The following is an 18,254-nucleotide window of genomic DNA, read 5'->3' on the forward strand; positions in this document are numbered from 1 at the left end:
TCTGACGTTCCAAATCTGCCATCGTGGCGCAATAACTCCTCCTTAGTCAAAGTGAGACACCTAGTGGCTAAAATGACACTGCATTTTTGTCAAAACTAAACTGTGTTGACGTGAAATTACATTTCCCCTTTTTAGAAAACAAATCTACCAGTCAAAGGAGTGATCATGTTTTGTATAACTTTATTAGACATAAAATACAATGCTGTATAAAATCATATATGGGTGTTACAGGAATAAATGACAGACATAATTTAGCTTGGAAACAGCTGACCAGTAAAGAGAAACAGAACACATACAACACATAAAAAGACATGAAACAGACAGAGAATGGAGACACTTATTGTATTGTATGGAGCAGGTTATTTATTAGTTGGCCAGGATCTGTCGCTGTTTCTTGATCTTGGCCTTGTCCTGGGCTTTCTGACCGGGTCCTTTCCCCTCCTGCACCTGGGCTGTGCGGGACACTGTCGACACGCCGTCCACAAACTTGGTCTTGTAGAGCACGTTAGCGTTGGTGAACATGCCGTCCTTCAGCGACACTACAACAAACTACAAAGACACAGGAGAATGTAAGTTTCCCTCTCAGTCATATTAGAAGGTCATAAAAACAGAGGAATACTGTATTGGTCTTGAATAATACCAGGCTCCAGACACACCAGATGGCCGATTCCCATTACATCTAACTTTATCTGCATCAATTCCAGCTAAGTGGTTTATTGTGAACGCAAAGCATCAATTTGCTTCAAGTGCCACTCACAGAGGTATCTAATCATGTGGTCTTCGACTCCCTTAAATGGGAAATCTGACTTGTACTCACAATGACAATGCACTGTGGTCTTGATGCCGCCCGAGTACCACCTGTCAAACTGTGCTGGCTAGATTCTCCGGACTCACGCCTCAAGTCTTACGGTCAGTCCTGACATGACAGAGCCTGTCTGAGTTCAGTGTTTGAGACAGTGGACAGTCTCCCAGCTGTGACACGGGTGCCAAAGAGTGTGCGAGGAAGAGTGTGAACGTGCGAGACGAGGCGGCACGCACCTGTGAGTGTGTGAAGTGTGTGCGCAGCATCTGGCCGATGTTCTGTGTGTGAGAGAGGTCCAGAGCGGCGTCCACCTCGTCCAGGATGTAGATGGGAGCCGGCTTGAACAGCAGCATGGCCAGGATGAGAGACAGGGCCACTAGAGACCTGCAGGATTACAGCATAGAAGAGGAAGACATGAGTAAACCTTTTTTTATTATTATGAAATTATTACATTTCATTGATTCAGCCTCTGGCTCCCCGAGTCTAGAGGCAGTAGGATTTGAGAGGAAATCTCTGTAAATATATATTTTTGTCCCTAATAATGTCCAATTCTTATAGACATAATTAATGTTTCTCTTCTTCAGTTTCTCTTCAAAGGTCTATATAGCTGGTAGACACTACACGATTTTGGCTCAATTTTATCCCTGATTCAGTCTAACCCAGTCGGACCAAATTCCCGTCCTATTTGTTGTGCAGTTTGAGCAGGTTCACAAAGCCCATCAATGTTCAATGTACCAGTTCTGGACTGTTAAGAATGTCAGAATTTGTGTTGGCTGTGTTACAGTGTTATAAGCTTGAACACAGTAACCGCAACAGATTGAAACGATTATTGCAAGTTACCGTGTAGTTGTAGTCCTCGACTGCTGTTAAGCCAGTCTGACGCTTAGTTTTGACATACTGACATCATTTTATCCTTGACATAAAGAGTTTAACATTTATTTATTGAGGCTCATTAGCTCACCTCTGTCCCCCACTGAGTTCTGTCAGGTTCTCCTTCCAGGTGTTGCCCAGAGCCACCTTAAACTCCAGCCCGTCCAGAACCCCACAGCCCTCAGGCGGGGCGAGCCGCGCGTCAGAACCGGGCAGCAGCATGGAGAAGATGGAGCCAAAGTCCTTATTCACCTTGTCATCAAAACACCACAACAGAGCACATCCATTACCTGAATCAGCCTAATCAAACCTTCAGTAATATCACTGATCCTGGCTAGAGTATCTTCTTCGGAGTATCACAAAGTAAAAAAAGCAAGACGACGGACATTAAATCTGCCACACCTTTTGCCAGGCCACATTCAGAGCCTCATTCTTCTTCTCATCCAGTTCCTGAATGGTCTCAAGGATCTTGGCCTTGTCATTCTCCACAATTCTCTTCTTTTTCTTCAGGTCATTGTACTAAAAGGGGAGAAATTAAAACAATTTTAATTTAAAATGACAAAAAGACAATTAAAAGGCAAAATGTTCCTTGTGCGTACTTCTTTGGCTATTTTGTAACAGCTTTTATGCAACAATACAGTGTAGCGCTGTAGCTGCCTGGCTACTTTAGCTGTTGGAACTAGCAACTCGAGCTAGGCAAAACCTGATTGTTTTTGTTCGTACCGACAGAGTGACCTCGAGAAACGGAGATCTATGTGAAAAATCCAATATCTCCTTTAAGATGATCAAAGCTTTACAAAATTCACCAAGTGTTTTTGTTTTGTGGGCTTGATTGTGTTTCAATTCTTTCTGAGTGCAGTCTGATGACTCTGATGAGTCAAGAGTGCACTGTACTGACTTTGGCCAGCAACAATTAATTAAAAACAAACAAACAAACAAACAAACAAACAAACAAAAGGAGTGAAGAGTGGCGGTGCTCCTCACCCTCTCCTCGGCCTCGCTCAGCATGTTCATGGCGCGGCGGTTGACGTTCCTCTCCAGCTTCTCCTTGGTCTCCTCCAGCTTCCTCAGGCGCTGGCCCGCCTCCTTGGGGTTGTTGGCCTTGAAGTCGTAGGCCGAGTTGGGCTGGCCAAACAGGTGCCGTTCCGAGGTGATCCACTCGTGCTCCGCCAGCATCCGAGCGACCTGTCCACCAAGGTCAAAGGTCAGGAGTCATGTAACTGAAGTAACGTCTCCCAGCATCTGAACTAAAGTAATGAACTGCTGATCTGCCAACAAAATGATCATCCTAAATACAGGAGCCAAAGGCTACCAGCAAGACGGTACAGGCGCTATCCGCAGCTTCCATTTCACATCACCATCCATGTTAAAGGGTAGCACCTGACTAGAAGTAGGTGAGCAGAAATTATACCCAAGTGTGTACAGAGCTAATGTGGTCAATGTGCATGTGTGTGCCTGTGCCTGTGTGCATGTGTGCGCGCGCGTGTGTGTGTGTGTGTGTGTACGGACCCTGGCCTCAGCGTCGGCGCTGTCCTTCTTGTGCTTGCTGATGTTGTGCTCCAGCTCCTTGATCTTGAGCTGGGCCTCGTTGTTGTGCTCGCGCAGGCGGTTGGCCTCGCTCGTCTTGCCCTTGATCTCACGCTCCTGGCCCAGGATCACCTCCTTCTGCTGGCTCAGCTGCTCCTGGGCCTTCTTCACCGCGTCCTGCACATGCATGCACACACAGTAGTTTTACCATAGAGGAAGCAGCATTTCACTCTGTTGTATCATGGGAATTATGACAGTAAAAAAATAAATCAATAAATAAAAATCAAGACTTCAATTTGATGATTATAATGTTTGTGTCTGTACTTTAAGATGGCCATCAGCCTAATGCAAGTTCATCATCTATGGTATTATGGGTTTAGTCTCCCACTAAAGGCGCCTCCTTCAGGAATTCTATTTTAATATTTCAGCTGTTTGAGAATCAGTTTCCTCTCTTTTCATTTGGAGTGAACACTCCACTCAGTGCTTTGTCCTCCTGCTGTGGTCTGTACCTTATTATCAGCGACCGCCTCGGACATGGCATCGATCTGCTCCTGGATGGCCTTCATGGCCTCGTCCACGGCCTCAATCTGCTGCTGGTAACCGGCCTGCTCCCGCTTCAGGTCCTCCAGCTCCAGAGACGCAGTTTCCACTTCCTACAGAGAAGGCGAGAGACAGGGCCAGCCAGACAGAGAGACATTGAGAGAGAGAGAGGGAGGGGAAGGAGGGGGTGTGGAGAGAGACAGAAAAAGTAAAAGAGACAAAACAAAATGAGAGAACCGGTCAGTCTGCTGTGGACATGATGGACTGGGAACAGGAAAGAAATAAACTGCCCCTCACAAATTTGTTTGCCTGGCCTGCAATATTGATTTTTCCTTTCAAAGTGCTTTTTCAAGACCCCATGAGGGTTTCTCAAAGAGCATGAAGAATGGGGGGGAGCCAGTTTGAGGCTAAAGTTGTAAATAACAGCATGAAGAAGCCCTAAACACACAGCATTTTTAAATGCATCAACACAAGAGCAGCAGGGTTTCGCCATGCCTACAGCTCCAACAACCCTCAAGGCTGAACATCACCACCTTAATAGGACCCAGGTGATTTACTAATGTCTGAAAACACTTTTAACAGGAGAGAGTTATGCCAATGGGTGAAGTCCTTCATGGGAACAAATAACAATAATACACCCCCCCCCCCACTATGTGATAGCTGAAGAGGTCGGAGAGTGACTGGTGGAGCAGATGAAGTCTACCTGCTGTTGCTCTTTGAGCTTCTTGTTGTAGGCGTCCGCCTTGCTCTTGGCCTCGTTGAGCTTCTTCTGGGCTGCCTTCAGCTCCTTCTCCCGCTCAGCCTCCTTGTTCTTCATCTTGTTCTCCAGCACCTTGTACTTCTCCTCGGACTTCTTCTGGACCTCTTTAGTCTTCTGCAGAGTGGCCTCGCTCTCCTCTATAGGACCACAAACATGGCCTCGGTCACTTAGAGCCAATTTTTTAAATGCCAGATATTTTTTAATAAAAAAGGCCTGTTAACATAGTATTATGTGCACAGTATTAGATCAATGATGTTTTTTTATTTCAAATTGGTTGTCAAAGAGAGAGGTCTGAATATGCAAGATAATACTACTGAAATATTACAGGGTAACATATTTTTGTAATTTTAGTTACATCTCCAAATAAGATTTAGTGAAATCATGTTCTCAGATTTTGAGACAAATCTGAGATGGTCAAACAGAAAGCATTTGCTGAACTGGCAAAGAACGACCAGCTTCAGATATGTGAAGAATAGGCCTAACGCTAATGGATTAAGGAAAACAGTGGGAGGGTGCTGCTTGAGAGTCTGTACAGTACCGATGGTCTTCTGGAGAGCATCCAGCTCCTCCTGCTGCTGGTGGAAGGAACTCTGCTGGAGTTTAGTCTCCAGGATCTGAGCCTCTTCGGTCTTCAGGTCGAGCTGCTGCTTCAGGTTGCGGTACCTGCAGGGCAGATGTGGTCATTCAAACTTCACCGCATGCCAGCGCAGCTCAACAACAAACTGAAGACTAGAGAATATGACGTCATCCCTTTCCAGTTGCTTAAGAGGTCAGCAGCCAGTCTCCAAATCATAAATATGATTGCTAGCAAAATTCATAAAGATATGCATTTATAGTACAGGTAGATCTTTATTTTTATTTCCTTCACTGTATCCCCTGTAGTTGGATCTGAACAACTGGGGTAAAAAAAAGCTCATAAAACACTCACTTATCTGCAGTGCCTCTGAGGCCAGCGATCTCCTTCTCCACACTGGTCAGCTCGGCCTCCTTAGCGGTCAGATCATCCTGGACGTCCTTCACTTCAGCCAGTTTAGACAACACAGAGGCCATCTGGGGCCGCGCTCCTACAACACAATATCCAACTTTAGAAGACAGAGGGTACCGAGAGAAAAGTCCCTCTCTACAAAACCAAAACGTGTTTTAAACACTTCCTGAGTGTGGCCATCGGACATCTGAAGAAGCCTCTGACTACATATAATTGTTTCGGAATGAACACCGCACTATGTTCTATTAAGATTTAAAAATAGGTGAAAGGCTAAGCGTCAGGGCAACAAATACACTGTACTCTCTCTAAAGTTTCAAACTCTGAATTATATTTGAACACAGAGGGGATGGAGGGTTTGGGTCACACCTCCAGTCAGTGTTCCCTGTGGGTCAAACACGTCTCCTCCGAGGGTAACGGTTTTGGTGGTGACACGCTTGTCAAAGGCCACCTTTTTAGCGTTGTCCAGAGTGTCGCACACCAGCGTGGTACCAAAGACATACTCCATGGCCTTCTGGAGTTCAGACTCGTAGCCCACCAGGGACAAAGCTGTGTGGACGTTATCCGGACCCACCTGAAGCAAAGCACACAGGATTAAGAAAACATTAGTCATTTGGATGGAAGCATGTGAATGTGGCATAAATAAAATCAAGTAATAAAGTCAAGTTGTTGTTTAAAAAAAAAAAAAAAAAAAAAAAAAGACCATAGAGTGACCATATTTTGCAGCATAATTTTCAGTACTTAATTCATTGACCGTTACTATAAACAAACATTGTGCAAACATACCAGGTCCTTTGCGTTTTTCACGACATTTGCATTCAGAGTCCTGGCTGCTATTTTGTTGAGGGGAATAATTGTGTAGCGCCGCTTCAGTTCCCCCTTTTCCAGAAGTTTCTTGCCAGTGACCTAAAAGGAGAACATTCACCCACATGTTCATGGTTTCTGTTGGGCTGGTGCACTGACGAGGCACAAACAGAACTGATCAAAGTATTTGCAGTGACAGGATTATGAGGAACTGGTATGCCAAGACTCTATGAGTTGGCCAGTTATTATATTAAAGCTATATTGCCTTCACAGCAAATTTGAAGAATATTATTCGAAGTGGATGCTTTAACACCTGCATTAAGGCCCTTTCACACCAAATCCAAATTTTCAGATGAAATGTTTGCACGAAATCACACAGGTAATTAAATATGTTTTTTTTATTAGTCTTTAAACACCAAGGGCGAAATTCATTCAGCCTCAAATTTATTTTTTAATTGCAACGAATTTGTGTAAAGTCTAAACAGAACACATGTATTTTATTACCAACCTTTATTATGATTATGATTTATAATGATTAAGGGCCTTTATTTGACAAGACCCCAATTCACTTTTGACTGGAGAAAGATACTGGAGAAGGATAGGCCCTACTGGCTTAGAGTTTTCCATAGACTGACCTCATTGTCGACAACAACGTTGTAAAGCCTGCCTCCGGCAACAACCTCCAGCGCTGTGGCAGTGGACACATCTTTAACCGAGAACAGGCTTGCCACCAGACCCTTCACCTTGCTCCTGTCCCAGCCCCGCTCTGGGTCTCTGCACAACACAGACATAACACATCCTCAACCAACACAGACATGAAAAGACATCCTCAACCAACACAGCCATGATCAGACAACCTCAACCAACAGACATGATCAGACATCCTCAACCAACACAGACATGGAAAGACAACCTCAACCAACAGACATGATCAGACAACCTCAACCAACACAACAGACATGATCAGACATGATCAGACAACCTCAACCAACACAACAGACATGATCAGACAACCTCAACCAACAGACATAATCAGACAACCTCAACCAACACAGATATGAAAAGACAACCTCAACCAGCAGACATCAAGAAGACATGTTCAGCCGACACAGATATGCTATGCATGCTCAATCTAAACAAATATGATGACATGCTCAACCAACACAGACATGAAGACATGCTCAACCAACTGATCTTTCAATGATGGTAATTTAAAGGTGGTACAGAGTGCAATATTGCAGTCATGAGCTATTCATCCTGTGCAATAGTAAAAGGGACAGACTTACGTGTACTCAAAGCGGAGGTTAGGGAACTGGCCCATCAGAGACTCATACTTCTCCCTCAGGTGAAGGACTTCTTTGGACAGCTGTCTCTTCCTCTCAATCAAACCCTCCTCTTTGCCATCTGTCCAAAAGCAGAGACAGTCAACAATTAATAAGGATAGATTCCAATTTCAATTCACCATTGGAAATTGTGTGAAAGTAAACATTTTGCCACTTTTGTGTATGTACTTTGTACTTTTATTTAGTGTTAAAGCTAACATACCACCCTGTGCTCTTACTAACTGGATGGCACATTATTGTTCGGGATAAAATCTCTGTCTTTTTCTATTGGCATTTTATCATGGTAAAACGCCTCATTTACTTACAACCAGCAATAGTCAGGAGCCAGGGCTTGACTGTTTTAATACAGACCTTCATAGTTGAGCTTTTTCATTTCAGCTTCAAGCTTGTCCTTGGATTTCTTGACCGCTTCGAATGAGTCCTGGTCTTTCTTGTAGCCGCTGTCCATCTTCTTCACCTGGGCCTGCTTGGTCTTCAGCTCCTGCTGCGCATGCTTCAGACGCATCTGGGCCTGGACACACAACGCACGCCAGAGCAAGAAGAGCAATTAGCATAGAAGCGCTCATGGCTCCACACACAAATATAACAAATATAGCGGCCAAACCAATATCAAAGAGTAGTTACTTCTATACTCTTTGCCAATATTCAGTGTGGTCATTCAAAATAAACCTTTATTGACAGGAATACTACTTAGAGATTTGCTATATTATATATCGTTAACAATATACTGGTAGAATTCCTCCCCATGATAGATCATATCACAATATTAATGATATAGTTTAGGACATGTGTATGACAAGGTGGGCTTGAACAAGCATGACTAAATGTGAATGAAGAGTTTAAACTAGAGATGAGGAAGAGGAGTTCATTGATGATGGTCAGGATCTAGTTTTACTTTTTTGTGTTTGCACAGCTCTCAAGACTGTAAGCGGACATGACTTGGCCAAGAAAACAGTGATGAATAGTACTATTTTCATATTGTCATTTGTAGTTTCAAGTCTACATCGCCCATCCCCTAGCACCTGTGTGACGCACCTGTTTGGACTCCGTGTCTGCTTTGCTCATGTCGTTCTTGCAGGCCATCATCTGGCCCTGCAGCGTGGCCTCCTCTCCGTCCTCGTTGGTGGACAGGCCGGCAGAGACGGCGCGGAAGTGCTGCTGGGCGGCCTCCAAAGCCTCGGCATCCTTCTGGCCCTTCTCCTGCACTGCCTTCAGACCCTCCGTCGCCTTGGAAACCTCCTTCTCCTTGGAGGCAAGCATCTTTTTGTCCTGTGGGTGGCGAGGAAATGCCAGAGTTCGAAATAACATGCAAAAAAACAAAAAAACACTCGAGGAAGCCAGAGTGTCTAGCAAGTACCATAAACCATTAGGTGGCTTCAACTTGTAATGGCCACCTATTAAAATGATGTGTTTTCTAAGTACTTTGCAATAGTGTATATACCGGTAAATGGAAATGACGCTCATTGAGCCTGGCAAGATACTGCCGCAAAAGTACTTGCTGTTAAAGGCTGACTTTCACACAGAAGTTGGCATCAGCAATAGCCTAGAAATCTAGACGCGCCCCTAGCAGCAGCAAATTACATTTGCTCCCAGGGCTAGTCTAGCAACCCTACATTTTAATGTGGGTCTGGCTCGTCAGCAACAAAAATATCTAGAATGTTTGTGTTTTACTGTGATTTACACAAGCTGTGCATGAATGAACCTGTATTTTACAAATGGTAATTGGGATTGGGAATAATTAGCCTGACGAGCCAGACCCACATTAAAATGTAGGTTCTGGGCACTCACCGTTCGCAGTGCTCAGTCCGAGGGACGGGATAATCAGTTGTCTTTCAGATTCCCTCTGCACGCAATAGGACAGCGGCAGCGCTATAAGTCCCATGCGTTTCCCACCAGCGGAGCTAGTTGGCTAGTTCAAACGTTTGCCAACTTAATAAAAGCTTAACTCGTGTCACACTGTTCGCCAACAGCAACATCCATCTTATTTGTTTTCAAGTAGCAGGGAATTCAAGCCAAACCGTTGCCAATCATTATGTTGAGCCCACCTAACGACTCTATACACGATTTCATTGGCCTGATTGAGTTTCGATTTCTGGAGCTCACAAGCTAACGGAGAGTTGCTAGACTAGCCCTGGCAGCAAATGTAAATGTAAATTTCTAGGCTAGGGAATAATACCATGAAAAGCAAAAAAACTATGTATGGGCAGAGGGCCAAAGACACATCGTGTGGTGTGTGTGTGTGCGTGCGTGCGTGAGCCTTTGGTCACTCACCTCCTCCATGCTCTTCACCAGCTCCTTCCTCTTCTTGGTCTCGTCCTTGAGGTTCTGCTTCTTCATGTCCAGCGCGCTCTGAGCCTTGGCGTCCACCCTCTGCACCTCAGACAGGTTATCCTCCAGAGACTTCAGAATGTCCGCCCACCTCCTAAAAACACCAACAACAAAAAAGACAGGACAGTGAGTTTGAGTTCCAGTCACTAATACTGCTTCCTTAAACTAACACTTTGAACTTTGGTTTATCGTGACGAAAGTCCCATGTCAGTTTAGAGTTTCAAAGATACGCAAGACCAGCCTGACCTTATCTCGGTTGTTCTCCAGCTCCTGGATCTCCAGGGAGAGTGCCTTGACTTTGCCCTCGTTCTCCAGCATGCTCTCCTTCAGTTTGCCGATGGCATCCTGCATGCTCTGGAGGTCCTCAGACGACTTCAGCTTGGTCTCCTCAGCGCACACAAACTGGTAGGCCACATACAACCTGCTCAAGTGTTCAATCTCACGCATGAGCTTCTGGTACTCCAGGTAAGATGATCTTTCCTGAAAAGACATTCAGAGAAGAGGTATAAAGGTTGTCTTGGACTAAGTCTTAACTTTGTCACAATATGTTGTAGTGTGCTGTGTTCATGTCTGAGGATTCAAAAGAGGATTTCCCCACCTCCTTCAGTTTCTGCATTGCTGGAGTAATCTCCTCATCCAATATCTGGGGAGCAATCAATCACAATGCCAAATTAGGGGCATAGCCAAAACAAAGGCAAAGTAAGCATAGGAGACTGGTGCTTTTCTGATACAGGCATAACTTGCAAATGGATGTAGAATGATAATGCATTTCCAGGCATAACAAAAGACGCAGATCTGGAAAATCATTTGAAAACTAAACTCTTTGTTTTTGACCACAGATTTGTCAGAAATCGCACCGTCTGGATTTCCTTGAGTTTGGCCTCTTTCTTCTCAATGGTTTTCTGTGCGCTGATCTTCTTGCATTCATACATGCGTGTTCCAGCCGCCTCCTCAATCATGGCAAGAATCTAACAGAGAAAAAACATTTATATGAAATGATAAGTCCTGGTCATGGCTTTCATGGACCATTGCTTAAATGAGAAGGCATGACTCACCTCAGGTGGCTTCATGTTCAGGACCTTAGTGATTCTCCCCTGAGAGAGAGATGCAACATACATTATGTTATGCTGTCAACAAAGGGTATGTAGTGACATGAGGATTGTTTGTGGAAGCTTATATCTTGCCTGCATGATAAGGAAATGCGGGTTGTTCACGTTGAGGCCAATGGAGCAAAACAGATCCTGGACTCGAGTATTGTTGGCGTTCACCCCATTGATGAGATATTTGTTTCTTCCCCCGATTACCACCTACATAACACAACATAGAATGATATAGAACACACACCATCTGATGAACTAGGGTTAACTTAATGTCTACGGTCATATTTTACACCAATGTTTCTTCTTATGACTACTTTACTACTCTTACCTGTCTGGTTATAGTGATTTCATCATGTGTCTCAAATCCAAGTGGACTCTGCTTTTTGTCTGAATTGTCAAAAGTGATTGACACAGTGGCTTTCGTGATTCCAGCCAGTCCATTCTTGTACACCAGATCTTGAAGGTTGGTTGCTCTCACCTAAAACATAGAAAATAGCAGGTGTTTGAAATATAAATACACAGTTTTTCTCCCCATTGCTGACCATCAACAATGACACTTACAAGAGAAAATAACATCTTATTTCCTTATCTGCAAACTTGTAAATCAACAACATTGCTGTCTAATATTATCACTTTTCTAAGTTGCTTTGGTGATGCCAGTGATGGTGGGGTCTCGAAGAGCATTTCTCGAAATAAAACAATTTATACAAATCGAACCGCAATCATGATTTTGAGTCCATCAGAACAGGTTGTTTTTGTAGAAATGTTGACGCACATGACCACACCGTACTCAATTTGGCATGCTACTACGAAACCCCTCACATAATGAATATTTATTTTACATTAGTAAACATTTTGTGCTCTGTAGAGCCCAATTCTTTCACACAAACATACGGGTATTTGTGGGCGTTCGAGGGCGTTTTTGGAAGGTAACCAGGTACGCCATGCTGTTGGAGGTGCAAACAAACGCTGCATCGCCATTGAGATCACATAGTAAGGAACTGGCTCAAGGGTTATAATTTTTGTCATGTTTAGCTGTATAATGAAAGCACCGTTTTATAGCTATCCATGTGTGTTCACTTTGCTGGCTTACAACAACTTGCACCACTATCAATTTGGTCAAACTATTTTACAACGGGTATTTGACGTCTTTAGAACAAAAAAATTTTGCTGCTCTTATTTTAAACTTATTTACTTACTTTTTGTTTTTACTTGAATATCGGAGGTGTCAAATGTTGACCGTGGGTTACGTAATTTCCAGTCTATTTTTGAGGTGAATCTTTGACTTTGACTTTGACTTTGACTTTAGAACACTAAACATATATCGGATGATAGTTTTCTATTTTATATCTCCTATGATATGCCAACCAAAAATCCGATATTGTTTGCACCTCCAAGTGATCTGTGACGTACGTGTGTGTGACAAAAAAGGTGAAGTCACAGATGAAGCATAATGGTTGTCAAACAAGAACAACTGCTGTAACTCATGAAAGGACCTAATCAGAGCTATCTATATGGCTCTGGACCTAATGTTACATAAAGAATATACATCTACATATCACACGTTTGTAACGTTAGGCCCTAACGTTACTCCATTTACAGGAATGCGCAAAGGCATTGCCAAAGTGCTCAAAAAAAGAATAACAAATTGCTAATGTAATGTGACTAGATAATGTTTGAACAAACAGGTTTGAGAAATTCAATTTTGAGAATGTAATATTACCAAAGTGAGTGCGGTATCACACAACTCACGTTGGGCTAGTAAACCAACGAGTGACAAGTGAATCGGCTAGCCAGCGATAGCATTATTGTGCCTCCCAATAACGTTAGCCACATTGCCATATCGATACAGACTAAGGTTGACGTAAGTGTAAAATCAAAACTTACCTGAGATAAATTGGATATTCCAAGGAGAAAGCATATTGAGTCCAAAATGTTAGATTTCCCGCTGCCATTTAACCCAGTGATTGCATTAAAAAGTGGATCAAATCCGTTGATTTCTGTCCTCTCTGCGTAGGATTTGAACCCCTCTAAAATAATAGATTTTATGTACATTTTGATACGAGCTTTTTAGTTCCGTATTGAGTCCGTTGTAGCTCACCAAAGACAGGTTAAACCTTTCATCCAAATCCTCATAAATATATGATCAAAAGACAATATTGTAACCACACTTGTGCAACAACTACGTAAACACACCGTCCTAAAGCTAACTTTTTTCGAACTTGAATTTTGGCGCCAGGCGGCATGAAGCTTCAGTGCGGTCCTGTCTCCGCCTGCTTTAAAATTAATTAAAATCTTATCTCAGTGAACATTATTTCGGAAAAACACATTTAATTTCGATATAGAGAATATTTACATGTAATGTAATTCAAAGTAGTCAGTAATATCATAAAGTTTTAAAATACTCTATTTTTAAGCAGGCCCATTTGTCTGAGCAAAAAGGGGCTTGAATGGCAAAATATTGCTCCAGACTGCCACCTGTTGACAGCATGAGAGACTGAAAAATTATTAATTAAGCCAAGGGCTACTTGCTGCAGTGTAACTGTGCATCTTTTTAAAAACGTCGACAGATGTACATTTTATGCATGCTGAACATTTATTTAACAATACATAAGCCTATTTTACTATGCATTCTTTATTTCTTCTTTTGAATACACACATTTACAAGTAAGTAGGCCTTTTTGTATTTACAGTACATTTTCAAGGATGAGAAGCAACTTGCTGTATAATTAATAAATAAATAATTAAATAAATGTAAATTTGTAGGACAACAGTAAATGTAAGCAATTACACAAAGCCTAAACTGAGCTTGTACAGATTATCAGGTTGGACACGAACAATGTTCTATGGCAGTTTTCATGATTGACTGTGTACATGATTGCATCACATGTAATATGTTCTGTTTTTTCTAACTTAACAAGGTTCATACAAACAATGTACAGTACTATTTTATTATAAAACACATTCTTACAGTGTAAAAATACAGCAATGGCCAGGTCCAGTGTCCAAGTCAAGGAGAAAGGTTTGAACCCTGTATAATGCTAATATTCTGCTCTAGATTTCTGACACCTTTTCATCAGTGGTGTAACAGAAACATTAAGGAGCAGGGCACATGGAGAGCCACACAAGGTTGACAGCATAAAAGCAGACTCTCATAAGCACTGTGCAGTCTCCCTGGTCAGAGCAGACGAAGGCTGGTTGGATGTAATTCTGGTCAAAGTTCTTCAAGGTGACTGGAGACTGGTCATGTGAGCTGCTTAGGGCAACCAGAGAGCGTGCAAAGGAATACTTTGCAGCACAGCTGACTGCCCTGACAAAACGAATGGAAGTAAAATGCATAAGGAAGCATGGGTCATCCTAAAAAGAGAGCAAAGGGAGGAAGAAAAGTATATTTAATGGACAGTTTGATTTTTCAGTACTATTTTCAGTGCTATCTGAGTCACAAATAAAGTGTGGCACAGTCTAATACAGTTGAATAAATTCACTGTTTAAAACATATCAATAAATAGAAAGACAGATAGATAAATAGATAGATAGACAGACAAGTTGAGGCACTCACTATGTCAGGATTCCTTCCATCAAGCAGTACAAGGTCCTGCAAAAGCCACACCTCAATTTTCTGGTAGAAGTCCACGAAATGAGACCGTCTCAATCTTTTAGAGTTACATGACTGATGTTTCTGGCATTGCACCACAGACAGCTGGACCTCCTTGTTCTTCAACACTTTAGCCACCATAAAGACATTAACATTTTCATTCCTGTCTATTTCTACATTATTATATAGACATACTCTACATTTATGAATTTCTGAATACATTTTTCCTAAAAGATATACTAAACAATTCATGTCAAAACAAATTCACACAATTGCTAGAAAGTTTTTTTTTTCCTGAACCTTTTATGATAGTTAATATAGTCACTGACTGCCTTTACTATGGGCATTATAAATAAAAGTGATAATTTACCTGAGACACAGAGGAAATGTCTGCACTGCACTGGTTCCTCGATCTCTATGAAGTCTTTCAACGTCTGTCCCTCTGGCGAGAACAGACGCTTCTGCAACTCCTCTTTTAACAAGGAAGACATTTCTAAAAAAGAATGAGACACAACCAACAAAAAGGGACTATTCGCCTTCAAGAGGACACAGTTGTTTCTGAGTCAGGATCTTTTTTGTGGAGGTTCTCTGTCTGCCTTCCTCTTTTTCTCTCCCTCTCTATAATTTTCTCTCTCTCTCTGTCATGGATTCATGAATATTTATTAAATTCCCCCAGAGGACCAGGAGAGAACTTTGGCAATCAAACGTTTCTTCCATCTATAGCTTTATTGCAACCTCAATTAGGGTGCATTACAATCATTTTTATCATGGCAGGATACAGAGACGTGACCTCCATTAAGAATTTACTGCCATTAGCCTGCATTTTGGCAGTGAAATTCAAGACAACAGAAGCAAGTGCACATGAGTTTGTTTGAAGGATGCACAAGCATCATGCCGGAGAACATTAACTCATTAAAAATATCTATGGACACCTTTGACACCATTATTCAATTGTACACTCTGGTGTCAAATAATTGAATATCTGCTTTCAGGGTGAAAGCACTTTGGGTATAATGTGTTTTACCTGACTGTGTGTGTGTGTGTGTGTGTGTATTTTCTTTTCTCTCCACAAAACATGTAAATAAATCACATAACTATCAAACAGGCTGATATGTCACCTTAATATTGATCTTATTCAACTATGGCCTAGTTAAGTTTGTCAGGTGGCTATTGAATGCAAGATTTGTCATATTGAAGATTTTGTGATCACAGTATAGTCCATTGTCAACAAATGAGGCTAAGAAATGGTTTGTTTGGGTGTTTGTGTACTTCTAGCACTGAAGGCCAGTTTACATGTGTTACATTTGTTAAAAAAAATGGTGAAAAGCTGAGAATCTACGTTTACACATGTATCCAATACAGCCAGAGACGTTGCCCACTTGTGTTAAGATTCCATTGCATCACATTCATTAGAACTCCCATTGTGCATTCCTGACGACCTTGGGAAGTGGTTTAATCGGCACTGTGCTTTTTTACACCTGTTTAGAACTGACCACTTGTGATCTGATTACCCAAGATGCATGTTAAAAACAAAAACAGTGTCTGAGAGAGACCAAAGGGACAAAACAAGTTGATGATTGTTCAAACAAAATATTGTTGTGCTTGTTTTATATCTGTTGCCATAACAGAATTCAGAATTCATCACTTTGGAATTATGGAAATAATGCCATAATTTAGAAGTAAACAACTATTTCATTTATAAGTAATCATTGCTATACTAGGCTACAAAAGTGTCTGAGGAACTGAAAAAACATTTGGGAACAATGCAGGTGAGTGAATTTAGACCAATATTATTTGTAAACAATGAAAAGAAATGTCTTGCCAACATTTGTTTTAATTACAGAAAATAATGCTGATGGTTTAGGCTACTTTTTATTTTGTTGCGAATCACTCTTGACAGTAAACGTTCATTATTTATTTATTTTTTTTTTTTTTTTTTTTTTAAATAACCAACTAACGCTGAATAAGGAAGAGGAGGGAGAACATTGTTCACTGATTTCCAAAGGACCAACACATGGAAATGAATATCTAGACCCAGTAACTGATAAACTGGATGGAACAAATTATGGTATTTTTAGAATACACTTGACACATGGACACAAAAATAAACTCACACATTTTATCTGTACTTCAGACCTGCATTAGACCTAAATGTTTTCCGAATTACGTAAATCAATTCTAATTATTTTAATGGGAAAGTTGTGGAGGACTATATAAGACCAGATGTCGAGGAAGAATTAGGATATGATGAAGAGGAGGAAGCGGAGGAGGAGGAGGAGGATGGCATCTACGATGACAACTATGATGATGACATCGTTAGCAAGTATGGGAGGAGACAAAATATTTAGATTGAAAAAATATATAGCTAGGTATCATTGATTTATTTTATTTTTTGCCAGGTTTAGTCACTGTCAGGTGTGGCAGCCGAAAAGAAAGAAAAGAGAGACATTTGGGCAGCTGAGAGAGATAACAGGAGAAGACTATGTAAAAGAGGTTACCCATGCAGGGAGAGGGGTCAAAGTTTTACTTTTCCTCTACAGGCCAGGGTCTGTATTCATGAGGCAAACAACACCTATAGCTAAAGCAATATTAACAGTTAAATTACTTTTTAAAGTCCATAATTCTGTTTTAAGTTATATGATCACTCTTTTGCATTTCGGTCCTCTCTTCTTCCTATTATGGTTTGTTCTGCTGAGAATGATATTCTCTCTCTCTCTCTCTCTCAGGATTCCATTGTGCTTCCTCATGAATCACCACTTCTTAAGACTGGCTCCCAAATTCCCTGACACCAAGTTCCTCAGAATTCTTGACAGCAGCTGTGTCCCAAACTATCCAGAGAGGCACCTCCCTACGGTGTTTATCTATGAAAATGGCTGCCTGAGGAATAGTATGATAGGTGAACAAGAATGTGGAGGCAGAAATGTTCTTGAGGAAGGTAAGAACACTATTGGTAGTGGAAAAGTAAGAGATTATCCACAAGTGACAATTCTGATTAGAACTGAAATAAATAAAATTATGTTACATTCATTTGGAGTCAATGTCTTTCTCCCTAGAACTGAAATGGCTTCTGTATTTTGTGGGGGCCATAGACTGAGAGCTGTTTTCTTCTTGGTTTGGTAATATACTGCAGCACTTTTTCAAATAAACAAATACATAATTCAAAGAGGACTCCGTCTCTCATGATGCAATTTGAGACAGCTATAAATGTATGGGTCAGGGAGTGAAAGTTTTACTTAGGCCGACATTTTGTCCACCCGCTCTAAAGGTGAGGTAAAGTAAAACAACACAGTATCCCATTTTCGTTTCCAATTCCCACTGTCATTCACAAAGCACAGCTGATTGGACTGCATTCATGTCTGCTGAGTGTAGGCCTACTGCTCCAGATGTGCATCAGATATGACAATGACAGAGAGAATAATTATTATTAGAATTATTTTTACATCATCAATAGCATAACAGCATAAATAGGCCTTCTGAACCCTGGTTCATTGACCTGTGGACCCAAAGTGAACTACCAGAGGGCATCCTCATCTTAAAAATGCATCAACTTCAAAATAGTGGAGTGAGGATGTCACTTCACCCTATCAAAACTCTCATAAACCT

The 18,254-nt window shown here is 41.6% G+C and overlaps 3 protein-coding genes across 3 annotated transcripts; 1 reads left to right on the plus strand and 2 right to left on the minus strand.

The window, feature by feature from the left end:
- Window positions 1–163: 163 nt before the first annotated feature.
- On the minus strand, window positions 164–13,283 carry LOC125312103 (structural maintenance of chromosomes protein 2-like). Its single transcript, XM_048270631.1, is given in 25 exon segments — window positions 164–549; window positions 1,039–1,186; window positions 1,764–1,924; window positions 2,075–2,191; window positions 2,657–2,857; window positions 3,182–3,376; window positions 3,709–3,852; window positions 4,443–4,636; window positions 5,038–5,162; window positions 5,428–5,563; window positions 5,851–6,055; window positions 6,268–6,387; window positions 6,921–7,059; window positions 7,572–7,689; window positions 7,980–8,139; window positions 8,664–8,897; window positions 9,900–10,037; window positions 10,039–10,050; window positions 10,203–10,436; window positions 10,555–10,599; window positions 10,814–10,924; window positions 11,012–11,050; window positions 11,141–11,263; window positions 11,385–11,534; window positions 12,944–13,283. Coding segments are annotated over 25 exon segments (3,600 nt in total). The 5' UTR covers window positions 13,112–13,283; the 3' UTR covers window positions 164–366.
- Window positions 13,284–13,748: 465 nt separating this feature from the next.
- On the minus strand, window positions 13,749–15,142 carry exoc1l (exocyst complex component 1 like). Its single transcript, XM_048270377.1, has 3 exons — window positions 15,022–15,142; window positions 14,616–14,779; window positions 13,749–14,413 (listed from the first exon to the last, which is right to left on the minus strand). The coding sequence occupies exons 1-3, from the start codon at window positions 15,140–15,142 to the stop codon at window positions 14,153–14,155; spliced, it is 546 nt and encodes a 181-aa protein (XP_048126334.1). The 3' UTR covers window positions 13,749–14,152.
- Window positions 15,143–16,309: 1,167 nt separating this feature from the next.
- LOC125311533 (phosducin-like protein 3) lies at window positions 16,310–17,820 on the plus strand. Its single transcript, XM_048269696.1, has 6 exons — window positions 16,310–16,420; window positions 16,620–16,719; window positions 16,851–16,974; window positions 17,051–17,197; window positions 17,378–17,586; window positions 17,705–17,820. Exons 1-6 carry the CDS (start codon window positions 16,415–16,417, stop codon window positions 17,743–17,745), a joined length of 627 nt encoding a protein of 208 aa, XP_048125653.1. The 5' UTR covers window positions 16,310–16,414; the 3' UTR covers window positions 17,746–17,820.
- The last annotated feature ends 434 nt before the right edge of the window (window positions 17,821–18,254 follow it).

The sequence above is a fragment of the Alosa alosa genome, chromosome 18 (genome assembly GCF_017589495.1).
Source record: "Alosa alosa isolate M-15738 ecotype Scorff River chromosome 18, AALO_Geno_1.1, whole genome shotgun sequence".
NCBI lineage: Eukaryota > Metazoa > Chordata > Actinopteri > Clupeiformes > Clupeidae > Alosa > Alosa alosa.

Excerpts from the sequence above, each read along its gene's own strand:
- exoc1l (XM_048270377.1), bottom strand. The coding sequence starts at position 15,142 with ATGTCTTCCTTGTTAAAAGAGGAGTTGCAGAAGCGTCTGTTCTCGCCA. Across the intron at positions 14,780-15,021 it reads ACATTTCCTCTGTGTCTCAG|TGTTGAAGAACAAGGAGGTC; the intron begins GTAAATTATCAC and ends TGGTGGCTAAAG. Across the intron at positions 14,414-14,615 it reads ATGGAAGGAATCCTGACATA|GATGACCCATGCTTCCTTAT; the intron begins GTGAGTGCCTCA and ends CTCTCTTTTTAG.
- LOC125311533 (XM_048269696.1), top strand. Across the intron at positions 16,720-16,850 it reads ACTGGATGGAACAAATTATG|TTGTGGAGGACTATATAAGA; the intron begins GTATTTTTAGAA and ends TTAATGGGAAAG. Across the intron at positions 17,198-17,377 it reads CTTTTCCTCTACAGGCCAGG|GATTCCATTGTGCTTCCTCA; the intron begins GTCTGTATTCAT and ends TCTCTCTCTCAG.